Below are 12,917 nucleotides of genomic sequence, written 5' to 3' on the forward strand. Positions count from 1 at the left end.
CCAGCTTCTCATACCTACCTACCGCTCGATGGCTCGTGGGCGGTCAACTGCCCAGCCTCCAGAAAGACGCGGCTCTGATGCAATCGATGTGATGGTAAGGTACGAAGCAAGGTGGTTGGTGACTTCCATCATGAACCCATGATGGTGGTCACGTCAGGTGACAACATATTGCCCAAGGAAGGTAGCCAGAGGGCAAGGTACAGATTGTATAGACAGGTCGGCGCCATGGTACTTCCAGATGTCTGAACCTCAGGGCAGTTACGGACGGAGTGGCAGTTATCTTCTCTGGACTAAAGTCTCGTCGCACCTTCCTCTAAGTACCTTATTATCGAAGAAAGTTAATTCTTTCTAAGTCATAAGTATAAAAATACAGTTTTAATAAAATAATATAGTACTTACTTAGTACTTAAATTAAGATACTTTTTTAAGCTTATTATAAAAAAAAAATAATTATATTACTAACTATTTATTATCGAAGTTTATAAATAGTATTATAGCTTTAATTACTATAGTTTTAATTATAATAGCTTCGCTTATAATAAGTAAAAAGTCTAATTATAAATCTTTTAAAAACCTCTTATTAAGAGTTATAAAAGCCTTTAAATTAAATTAAAATACTTATAAAAATATTAATAACTAAACTAACTTTATAATAACGACCTTAATAAAAAACTTAAAAAAAAACGTTAAAATCCTTGCCGTTATTAAGTATAATTTACGAAATATAATAACGTAGTTATAAAATATTACTAATATATCCTATACTAAAAAAGGTATTATTAATACTAATAAAATAAATAGGGCCGTATTAATTTAATACCTTAGTTTTTTTTTATAACTTAAAAATAATCGCTTTAAATAGTATTAAAAATTCATTAAAAAGCTTTTTTAAGTATTTTAATATATTTATTATTATTTTTATAATAATAAAACTCCTAATATTTATATACAAAAATAAGTTATTTATTTTTAAATAATAATATTAACTTATTAATAAGCTATTAAAACTACGATTTTAGCGATTTCTTAATAAGAGAGAGGGTAAAATAGAGGAAAGGATAAGTAACTTATAAAAAGGGTTAAGGTTAAATAGTGCAGAATTCGAGGGTAGGGTAGCGTCTATATATACTGCGGTAATCCTCTAGTAATGCAAAACGATGGAGTTAAACAGTGGTCGCACCTTCCTTAACCGACCAGATGGACCGATGCAACCTGCCCCGTGTTGTGCGGCTTGTGCCCGTGTCCAACGTGCAGCTACTGCAGATGCATAGTACGGTCTGCAGCGGCAGGACGAAGAAAACGGAAAGAACAGTCAGGTACCTCACCAAATTAGAAGGTACGGATACGTACCGTGCATTGGGAAAAGAAAGCAGAAGGCACCCGCTCTCCATGCAAGCAATTGCAAAGCTTTGGCTTCCTTCCGGTGTATTCCTCTTTTTCTCTTGGGAAGGACCGACCGGAAGGTACCTAGGGCACGGTGTCACCAACTGGAAACCCCGCGGCTCCCATCTGCATCGTCGACTTCCTTCAGAGACCTCGCCAGTTCGGATCCACGTTCATCTTTCAGGTTTCGGCACACAGACAGTAGATCCGACCGGAACTCCATCAACATCAATGCCAAGGGTTTCCCCCCCGACCCCAGACCAACTTGGCCACTATCTCGCCTCTGTCAAACCTGTCCTGCAACGCTGCTACACTTTCATGTCACCTCCGGTCACCGCCTCTCCACAGAACCGGTACGCAAGTCGCTCATGTCCCAGTGAGCATACCGCTTGTTGTTAAGCCTTCGGAGACACGGGAATTCAGAACATGCAGACCGATTCTTTTCGCTGAGAGCGTGGAACAGAAAAGTCCCATCCTTTCGCCTCCAGCCTCCTGCAACCTCTGCTCGAAGTAACACCCGAAAACTGATGCCGGCTCCTCCAACTCACAGCACGTAATCCAGGCTCCATCTCAACGCATCCCTTTTTTCTTTCTCGGCTCGACGCGCGTAGCTAATGAAGCAATGAAATCGTTCGTTTCACCTTGATCCGGAGGGGTGCCCAGCCTGGGCCTTCTCTTCGCCTCATTGTCATTAACGACCTCGCCTAGCCCCCTATTCGCATCGGCACATCTGCCTCGACCAAGCATCCGCTGGGATATCCAAACGTGCGAGACACGCAAACACCACCCTGAGGCTTGCAAAGATTCTTGTCTCCGAGATCCCTGTCCTCACCTACTGTGGCCGTGTGACGGGCATTGGAGACCAGGATCCCGTCACCTTCCCCGCCGCACGACCCTGTGTTAAAGGAAGAACCAAAAGAAGGGACTTCAGGGTAGCCTCCACCAGCCAAAGGCCTGCCAGAAGAACGGAACCAATATGATCCCCGCCAGAGAATGGCAGTGAAGTTCGTTCGAGAACCCGCTGCCAACCTCCGAGTACAACTAGGAATGGTTAGCTCTTGTAACCAAGGTACTCACGCCAGAGATCTGCCTCGCTCGCGACAAGGCTCGATACGACGGAGTCTTTGCGCATCCCGCATTTCCCGTGTTCGTTTCGAAACTTTTCTGTGCGCACGCGGTTCTCAACGAGCAGGCAGCCTCGTAACTTATTTACAACTGTCTTTTGCATTCAGGAGGAAAATATATGGTAGATGCACCTGTTCGGCATCTGATAGTGCACAGCGCATAGTCGTCCAATTTTGGGCGTCTCCAAGTCTCCGCTGTTCCATGAATATTCATGTGGGTTCTACAAAGTGGGCAGCTCCAGCGGTCGAGCGTCCTAGCATGGGTCTGACGGCGGAATCGGCGAGAGTTCTGGGTGTTGGGTAAAGGCCGCGCCAGACGACGACCCTGCAGCTGCTATTGAATAGGTCTGGAAAGGGGAAGCTTCCGAACCAGGGACAACCGCTAGTCCAACGAGAAGGGAACAAATAGAACTCCAACAAGCACGCAAACCAGGCTGACGCAAGTAACGGTCAGAATGGCTGCGAGTATGAACTCAGAAGCGCCGTTGAATCCGCCGCCAGACACGCCTCTTCCCAGTTCTTTGCCGCTTCTACACATCAGCTACACCTTACCGAAAATGAATTGACCAAAGCCACTCGGAAAAGGTCTGGGATGGATTCCACCAGGAAAAGCGGGTGGTGCGGTTTTTGCTCATCATGTGAGGCATCATCCCGCACGATGCTGTCGCTATCGCGAAATCGCATGCAGGGCATGGATGGCCGGCTGACCGCGCCCCTCGTACAGGCAAAATAGGTTACCTTCGATCAGCACCGCAAATCCACTGTTGTGCATTGCCAAGTCGACCGAGCCCAATGCTTCCCCCGAAGCTGAACAGCCCCTATTCAACTTTTCAAACATCCAAAGGCGCTTCACCACTACTTCGTATACGCAGTGTTCAACACGCAATTTTCTCAACATCTAATGCTGATCGCACAGTCTCGCAACCTCGAAAGCTGTCATATTCGGAGTCGCACGCTTTCGCTAGTGTACAACATTGCCACTTGGGAACACTTTTGCTTCAGTCCGGGGTCGGTCATGTCGATCCAAGGAGCCCCGTTGTCCGTGGGTCCAACATGAAAAGGCAGCGGCCACCACGGCGGACATCGCGGATTTGACAACCACGACGTGCAACGCAGCCACTGCAGCTTGTAGCACCAATCACAGTCGGTTTCTTTATTCCCCGCATGGCGCCTGTAGCCTGTATCCGTAGGTAGGCAGATTCGATTTGGAAATTAAGGACCCCGGAACCTTGGAGCTGGTTCTGCGAAATGTCCATCGATTGGCGAGCCTTCTTTGCCGAATGAAAGCGCCCGAAAGTTTTCGTGCGCTGTGGTCAAAATGACGACGTGAAGGCCAGTGACCTGGCTACCGTCATGACAGTGTCAAGAGGAACGAGAATCTCGTGATCTCAGTTGGTTTGTAGTCAGACCGTAGCCGAAAATATTGTGATCAAACAACAGGCTAATAATACGGCGGCTGTGAATAGAGCATGACTAACTGTAGGGCCGGCTTCTGCCTTTGGTGCCTGGTGCAAATCTCATTAACGTCAGCGATGCCAATTTGGTTGGGTGATTCTGGCGCCAGGATGAATCAGTTGGCCTTCACCAAGTTTGGTCTCGCCTCAGTGCCCGATATGCACTCTGGCTCAGAAACATCTGTTTTTCTTTCTTTCGCTCTCACGCCCAAGCATCTATAGTTACAGGTGTCTGGTCTGCCGGGTGCCACTGGCTTGCCAAGCCCGCCAAAAAGACCCAAGTTGCATGTCCGTACATTTGGCTACTTTGTGCAGATAGGTTGAGATCGCTAGCTCAACAGCCTTCACCAGTGCCGAACATCTTTGGTCAAGGATAATACTGGCCTGACAGCAGCCTTACGGAATTGACGGAGCACAACAATAAGCTGGCCACTGTGCGGAACGCCGTTGAAGCAAGTCAATCCATCCTGTCCAGAGCACTGGTCACCACAGTCTTGAGACGCCCCAGGAGCCGGTGTAACGAAAGAGGGAACGGATAGGCACTGCACAACATCAACAATATCTGGAATGCATGCCAAGGTTGATGTTTGGAGATGAGACAGACAAGCCAGAGAGCCTTGCGAGGTTCCAAGAAGTTCAATATTGGGATGAACACCAGACGCATTTTCATCTGATTTCGCCACGCACAGCTTATTCTGCACGTCTCTATCACCATATGGTCAACAGACACACACAAGGTGTCCAAGAATTCTTGTTCGGCTGGTGAAGCTTCACGACGCCAACCCAGGAGCAATCTGCAAACTGTCAGTTCCCAAGCCAAGCAATCAACCCTAGATACAGACGCACATCTATACAGATCCTGGGTGATTACTGGGTGCGGATTCAACACCGAAACCAAACCCCACGATTCGCAGAATTGTCACACTGACATCAGCCCGTGCATATACTAAAGGATATGGATACCCAAAGCTCCATACGAACATGGGACATTTGGCCGTTACTCCGGGAGAAGTAAGGTAGAAGGCAGTGGGACGCAGAAACAGCAATGTGCGCGGGCTAAGTTAGTACGTGTGGATTTGACGATAACGATGCAGAGCTCCATTCCGAGGGAGGCTCCAAACTAAGTTTCTCGTTCCCAGTGGAGGCGGCACGGAAGCGAAAACCCAAACAGCGCCGGGGCCGCTGATCAGGTTCCTGATTATCGCGTTGCCGCTGTTCTTGGCCAAGGGTATCTATCTTGATAACTACGGATACACAGCACGGTGGCAGCTGCAAGGGCAGCAGATGCTGGAAACGAGCCGATAGGAGTGTGGTATGCAGACGATGGAGTTCCTCGACGTGGCGCTCTCGTATCCTTATCTAATAGTAATAAGTTACGACAACGAATACCAACCGGACCGACAGGACAGCGGCAAATGCAAAGGTGGAATTCCCATATTTCAGTGGAGGGAAGCATTCCTCGGATCGTATCAGAGCCACTTTGAATCATGGAAAAAAACACAACAATTCGTAGCCGTGTTATCCGTACGCGATCGGCTCACGGCTAGGTTTAGATATCAAGCACAAACTCTGGGGCCTCGAACGACAGCTCAGGCAACGCTCGACTGCCAATGACAGAAGGATATCCGTATGCAATTGCGACTGGAGAGACAGGTTTGATTGAACGCTCAGCATAGGGTTGATATGTGATCTTTCCGTCTCTCAAGAGAGCAGCAATCAGGTATGTCAAAACCAACACGGCTCGGAAGCCCTGATATTCTCTATATACTGTTTTGGATATCACAAGTTTCGTTGCCGGCCGGGGAGGGCCACGCCTCTAACACGGGCGCTGGGAGCGACCAACGGCAACGAAGCCTTAGAACACGAGGTGATCAACTTGCCTTATGGGCTGACTAAGAAGATGTAGGGGAATTCAACCAATTTTTCATGTTGGTAAAACTTCTTCCGGATGTACCGTCTACGGAGTTGGTCTCGGTCCCCTCCGCCACCAGAACCGGCTTGGGCGGAGTTCGGGCGAGGCGCAGGCGCAGGCACATAACGTAGAGCCAAGCTCTGAAATGCAGGTAAGCAAAGACAAACTCTCTTTCGGGTCTGGTGAACATTTCCGAGCTGCTTTGGGGGCGGCTGGCCGGCTGGTCGGCTGGGCAACAGGGGCTTGAGCTTGAAAATAGCAACCCTTGTCCTGCATGCTGATCTGGGTTTTTAGACTACCTGGTGTGGATAGAGAGGTGCGGATTCAAGCGCGTATCCAGGCAATACATCGTTTTTGAGTGGGTGGGAGTGCCCATCAGTTCGTATGGAGTCCGCATTTCATCCGCCACCCCGGGCAATCTTCTATGACGAATTGCAAAGTAGGTGGGCTATGGGATCAAGAGCGCAACGATTCTCTCGTTGTGGGAAAGGCCGGCGCCGTTGGGCCGTCGCAACAACATGAAGGAGCATGGAACGAGAACACTGAGTCGGAGCTGCCAAATGATTTTTGAGCATCAGTCGTTTGCGTGCCAGAGGAATGGCTGACTGGCGCCTCTGTCGTCAATGTTTGGCTTGTTATGTCCTCTACTGCGTACGTACTATGGATGCTTGAGGTACGTGGGCTAACTTGCGAGGCCGAGGTCCGAGTACTTCGACGGTACTTCCGATGTACCCCATGGGCGAGAAATTGGTGCTCCGGTCCTACCACCCAAAAACCCCTGTCCCTCGGCTGAGGTATTGATCATGTCAACTTAAGCCAAACTCAATCTTTGCCCTTTCCCCGTCGACTGGATGACAATCCGTGGCCGAGCCGTGCGCAACCTCGTGGGGTTCGTGATGCCAACTAGAAGGATACTAGATGCCTCCTGCGATCAATAAATCCGCCCAATGGTGGCAGGTTCATTCAGGGCAGCTCAGTAGAGGGATCACGTCGATATATCTAAAGTAGGGAGTACTTTAGCAGTAGCATTGGCAAAGGACACCCAGCCACGCCAGACAGCAACGTAGCAACGCAAGCCAGCCGTCCAGACAAAAAAAATCAATAATACGAGATTTGAGTGAGGCGAGGGTGCTGGGCCATGTGGCGGTTTGGAACGCAATGGGACAGCCGGCGCGATCAAGGACGATACCTCGTTCCAAGCGTGATTTCTATGGATGGGCAAAGTACCGACGGTCCTTGGACTAAGACGGTCTGCTTCACCGGACTCTCTTCTGATTTCCCCTTTCCTGGTGGACTGGTCTGGGCTGTCCCAGAGTAATTCTTTGGTGCACACCGTCCACGCAGATCGTCCATCATTGCCTATCCCTTTCTTCAAGACGCCTCGAGCCTACGGGAACGAGTCTCGTAGCCTTGGGAAGCAAATTGTGTTGTGACTCGTCGTCGGCCGTCGTCCCTCCCGAGCATTCTATCACTCGCTCGACGCTCAGTCTTGTTCCTTTTCCACCTTTCGCTGACCTTACCTTTCGCACCAACCCCCCGTCGTTCTTGGCTTTCGAAATCAGTCGACATTTGGAGTACGACTGACTACCTACTTTCGTTTCCGCTCGTCTTGCTTCTGCAGAACCGAGATTCCGGCCTCATTTCCCAGCGATTCAATTTGGCTACCCTGCCTTTTGCTGAGCACTCTTAGTCGCACCTGTGACGATAGATACAACTGCTGCAACTGCCATACTGACGACAAACTCCGTCCATTTCGATCGTTGTCACCCCGGTTTGGCTGACGAAAGAGGCAATTCAAGACGGACTGTGCGCAACATCGCATCTGTTGCCCCGGCCTCCTCGCTCGTTCGCTCCCATCATCCATCGCGCTCTCTCTCAACAGGTGGTGCGCACTTGCCTGCACTCCGAAATCCGCCTGTCCGTACCGTCGCGCGACCAGTCGGTCAATCATCTTGGGCTTTTCCAACCAACGAACCAGTCGGTCAGCTCTTGGACCACAGGAAAGAAGATCGACGTTGTTGCAATTGCTGCTGCTGCTCAATAGTCGTGTCGGTTGCCATCTGAAACCATCTTCCTATTCCGCCGCATTTGCGACGAAACTTCCATCCGCTCTTTTCGTCCCTCCAATCCATCCCATTCGATACCTGCATAGCGGACAGTCGTCTCGAATTGTTCCATCGCTATTGCTTCGCACGACTCACCACCAACCACCCCTGGTCCCAAGTAATTGTGCAAGGTACTGAGTTGGCGCACATAAGCCGTGCGTCAAACTGCCTAGGGCCACGAAAGCAACAGAAAGAACGGACAAGCACGCATCAACCAGACAGGAGAATAGACGCGAGAAGAAAGGACAAGAAACCAAGTAGGATCAGGTACAAGAAAAGAAGGACAGAAGGAAACGCAGCAACCGCCACCTTTTGGACCGTTCATCGCTTGTTGAGGTCTCGACCACCATTATAAAGGCAAAACTGGGATCGCCCACACAACCACCAACCATCTCAGCTTTTATTGCTTTGAGTTACCCGTCGGCACTGCGCAAGGCAACAGGGAAGCAAGCAAATCGCAGTCACTCCGTGCTTTGCAGACCAAGGAGCGCTTTAGACTCTTTGCTGGCAACTTCCTTGCTTGGCCTCGTTGTCCAGCTGTCACCCCCGACCTGCTGGCGCAGAAACAGAGAAAAGCCGGGTCGAAAATAGGGACGGCTTCCCCATTGATTCGCCGTCTCCCAAGGAACAACCCCCCGCTATTGGCAGGGGTGCCCAGGCCCAGACATCCACAATTCTTGCCTGGAGGTGCTTTCCTCCCAATAACAACTCCTGTGAGTATGACCTCCCGCCGACGCCAACTACCTGCAACTGGCTGCCGTCTTTTCGCTGTTGCTGTTGTGGTTTCTTGATCCTTCACATTTGCTTCCCATCCCACTCAACACCGCATATCTGTATTTCCTCAGTATTTGCGTTTACTCCACTCTCCTCCCTCCCTGTTACGAAAAGAAACCGAGCTCGACTCGTTTTGTCGCCCGTTTTCAACTCGCGACAGACCTCAGGCGCCTCTTTGGGAAGGGTGAAGTCTCCCTGGTTGAACAACTTCTTTGCTGCCGCTCAGAGCTGGCTCCAACTTCATTTCAGAATCAAAGACTAACCTGCATCTTCACACAGGACCATGTCTCTCCCCGAAAGGCCTGCAGCGACCTCTCCCTTCGAGAATAGGAGTGCCTACAGAAACTCGCCGTCGCGACGGAACCGTCCGGACGATGTCGAGACTGGCGGCTACTATCCCGTAGGAGGGCGACCTCAGCACCAACGTGGGCAATCAGCGACCTCTTTCCCCGAGACGATCTCAACTCCTAATATCAATACAGAGAACCAGCCTCTATCCCCGACCCACGACTCGCCGGCTCCAGGACCCTCGACCGGCGACCAGGCTTTCACGAGAAAGAGAAGTCTGATTCGACCCGAGCGACACAGAATAGACAAGGACCATCCCAATTACTACTACCGTAAACATGCCGCCAACATGAACGTTCTGCCCTCGGCGACCGGAAACGATCCGATAGTCGAGGATATGGAAGGGACGACCGATGTCTCTGGGCGCTCGCAAACGAACGATAACTTCTCGGATGCCTCACCACCACGAGGAGTTAACAGCAGACAGAACAGCGGCGAGGAAAAGAAAGGACACTCGAAAACAAAGGCTAAGCGCTTGAGTCGCCACAAGTCGGGGAAGCTCACCAAGGATGGCAAGGGAAAGCGGCACAAGAATAAGCAGGTCGAGCAGATCCGCCCGCCGAGCTTCTGGAACGTCTACTGCGCCATCATCACCTTTTGGTGTCCAAACTTTATGCTGAAATGCTGTGGTATGGCCTCAAAGGAGCAGCAGAGAGCTTGGAGAGAGAAGATTGGCTTGATCAGCATCATCTTGCTCATCATGGGATTTGTCGGTTTCTTGACTTTCGGTTTCACTCAGGTAGTGTGCGGAACCCCGCCGCCGCGCCTCCAGGTCAATGATGTGGACAGTGGATACATGATCTTCCACGGAACGGCCTACGATTTGACGCGCTCCCGTCACCCTCCCGCCGATGGCGTGCCCATGATCAATAGGACTCACGGCGCCAACGTCTTGTACGACCTGCCCGAGAAGAACGGCGGAAAGGACGGCAGTTTCTTGTTCCAAAACGTCAACGGCAGATGCAAGAACCTCATTACCCTGGCCGACAACTCTGATGTCCCGACAAACAGCAACGGTGACCTGGCGTGGTACTTCCCTTGCACCGTCTTCAACCAGGACGGCTCGTCCAAGCCCAACCTGACAATTCCTTACTACCTTGGCTACTCTTGCCATACGACGCAGAAGAGTCGCGATACCTTTTACTTGGACTTGGACGGTACCGCCGATGTCTACTTCACGTGGAACGACATCAAGAACAGCTCCCGAAACTTGATTGTGTACTCTGGCACTGTCCTCGATCTCGACTTGCTCAACTGGTTCAATACTAGCCAGGTCAAGGTGCCAGCTCGTTTCAACGAGCTCAAGGACAAGACTACGGCTGTGAACAAGGCCATTCGTGGACGCGACGTCACCAGAGCTTTCCAGGCGTCGGGCGACAAGCAGATTGCCGAATGCTTCGAGGAGATTATCAAGGTCGGATCAGTCGATACTGACACTGTTGGTTGCATTGCGTCCAAGGTCGTTCTCTACGTCTCTTTGGTTCTGATTCTCGCTGTCGTGTTGACGAGATTTGTACTCGCCGTCTTCTTCCAATGGTTCATCAGCAGAACGTACGCCGCCGCCAAAACATCTCAGACCAAGGACAAGCGCAAGCGTAATCAACAGATTGAGGACTGGTCTGAGGATATCTACCGCGCACCTCCCAGACTACCTGGCGATATCGGAAGCAGTGTGAATGGCTCTTCTGATCGGACGAGCAAACGTCAGAGTACCTTCCTGCCCACAACTTCTCGGTTCTCTGCTGTCTATGGAGCTGGTGCCGCACCGCAGGCTGGTGGACGCAGGATGCCTACTACCATGGCCAGTTCAGGTGCTGGCAGCAACATGATGCACTCCAACGCCATGTATCGCCAGGGCAACGACAGTCGCACCAGCTTCCTTCGGTCAGATCCCTACACCAGCAACGTACCCTCAACCGAAGGTCCTGGGCCTGCTGGCTTCATTCACGAAGCCGTTGTGCCTCAGCCGCCTGCCGACTGGATGCCCTTTGGTTACCCTCTTGCCCACACTATGTGCCTTGTTACCGCCTACTCTGAAGGTCACCTTGGTATTCGAACCACTCTCGACTCTATCGCCATGACCGACTACCCCAACAGCCACAAGGTTATCGTCATTATTTGTGACGGTATCATCAAGGGTAAGGGCGAGTCCATGTCTACTCCTGACTACTGCTTGGCTATGATGAAGGACCACACCATTCTTCCCGAGGAAGTCGAACCCTTCTCCTACGTTGCGGTTGCAAGCGGCTCCAAGCGACACAACATGGCCAAGATCTACTCCGGTTTCTACGACTACGGCAACGAATCTGCGATCCCGCTCGAGAAGCAGCAAAGAGTTCCCGTTCTTCTCGTTGTCAAGTGTGGTACACCCGATGAGGCGACCAAGTCCAAGCCAGGCAACCGTGGTAAGCGCGACAGTCAGATCATTCTCATGTCTTTCCTTCAGAAGGTCATGTTCGATGAGCGCATGACAGAGCTCGAGTACGAAATGTTCAACGGTCTATGGAAGGTCACGGGTATATCACCCGACTTCTACGAAATCGTTCTCATGGTCGACGCCGATACCAAGGTCTTCCCCGACAGTCTGACGCACATGGTTTCTGCCATGGTCAAGGATCCCGAAATCATGGGTCTTTGCGGTGAGACGAAGATTGCCAACAAGCGTGACAGCTGGGTTTCCGCCATTCAGGTCTTTGAGTACTTCATCTCTCACCACTTGTCCAAGTCATTCGAGTCCGTCTTTGGCGGTGTCACCTGTTTGCCCGGTTGCTTCTGCATGTACCGCATCAAGGCACCCAAAGGAGCCCAGGACTACTGGGTGCCCATCTTGGCCAACCCGGATATTGTTGAGCACTACTCTGAGAACGTGGTTGACACCCTGCACAAGAAGAACTTGCTTCTGCTCGGTGAGGATCGATACCTAACAACTCTCATGCTCCGGACCTTCCCAAAGCGTAAGCAGGTGTTCGTGCCCCAGGCCGTTTGCAAGACCACGGTGCCCGACACCTTTGCCGTTTTGCTTTCGCAGCGTCGACGATGGATCAACTCGACAATTCACAACCTGATGGAACTGGTCTTGGTTCGTGACCTTTGCGGTACCTTCTGCTTCAGTATGCAGTTTGTCATCTTCATCGAGCTCATGGGAACTCTTGTCCTGCCCGCCGCTATTGCGTTTACTTTCTACGTCGGTGAGTATTCAAAATGCCTATTCTATTTGGTACCCAGCTGACAACTATTCCAGTCATCATCTCCATTGTCAATTCGCCTCCGCAGATCATCCCCTTAGTTCTGCTTGGTCTGATTCTTGGACTTCCCGCTGTGCTCATCGTCTTGACCGCTCACTCCTGGTCGTACGTCGTGTGGATGCTTATCTACCTCTGCTCGCTGCCCCTTTGGAACTTTGTCCTTCCCACGTACGCGTTCTGGAAGTTTGACGACTTCTCCTGGGGAGATACCCGAAAGACGGCAGGCGAGAAGACAAAGAAGGCCGGTCTCGAGTATGAGGGCGAGTTTGACAGCAGCAAGATCACGATGAAGAGATGGGCCGAATTTGAGCGCGAACGCCGGACGCGCAACAACTACTGGGGTTCCAAGGAGAACGTTGTCGGAGGTGGCAACACCTGGTCGGCGCCGCTGGGCCACCAGTATCAAGATGAGTACTACTCTGACGCATAAAAAGCAAAATCACACACGGCCGGGCGTTTTTTGTTTCAAAGCATGAGGATATACTTAACTGGGGACTTTTACGAAAAGGCGCACATCACATGAGGCCTCTTTTCACTTTTTTTCTGATGATGAACCAAAAAGGGGAGGGATG

At 50.9% G+C, this 12,917-nt stretch overlaps 1 protein-coding gene across 1 annotated transcript; it reads left to right on the forward strand.

The window, feature by feature from the left end:
- Window positions 1-9,035: 9,035 nt before the first annotated feature.
- On the forward strand, window positions 9,036-12,775 carry CABS01_04105 (chitin synthase 4; the record flags this gene model as incomplete). Its single annotated transcript, XM_060537477.1, has 2 exons — window positions 9,036-12,288; window positions 12,342-12,775. The coding sequence occupies 2 exons, from the start codon at window positions 9,036-9,038 to the stop codon at window positions 12,773-12,775; spliced, it is 3,687 nt and encodes a 1,228-aa protein (XP_060390322.1).
- Between the last annotated feature and the right edge of the window lie 142 nt (window positions 12,776-12,917).

The sequence above is a fragment of the Colletotrichum abscissum genome, assembly GCF_030869225.1.
Source record: "Colletotrichum abscissum strain IMI 504890 chromosome Unknown Scaffold_8.1, whole genome shotgun sequence".
In the NCBI taxonomy this organism is placed as follows: Eukaryota; Fungi; Ascomycota; class Sordariomycetes; order Glomerellales; family Glomerellaceae; genus Colletotrichum; species Colletotrichum abscissum.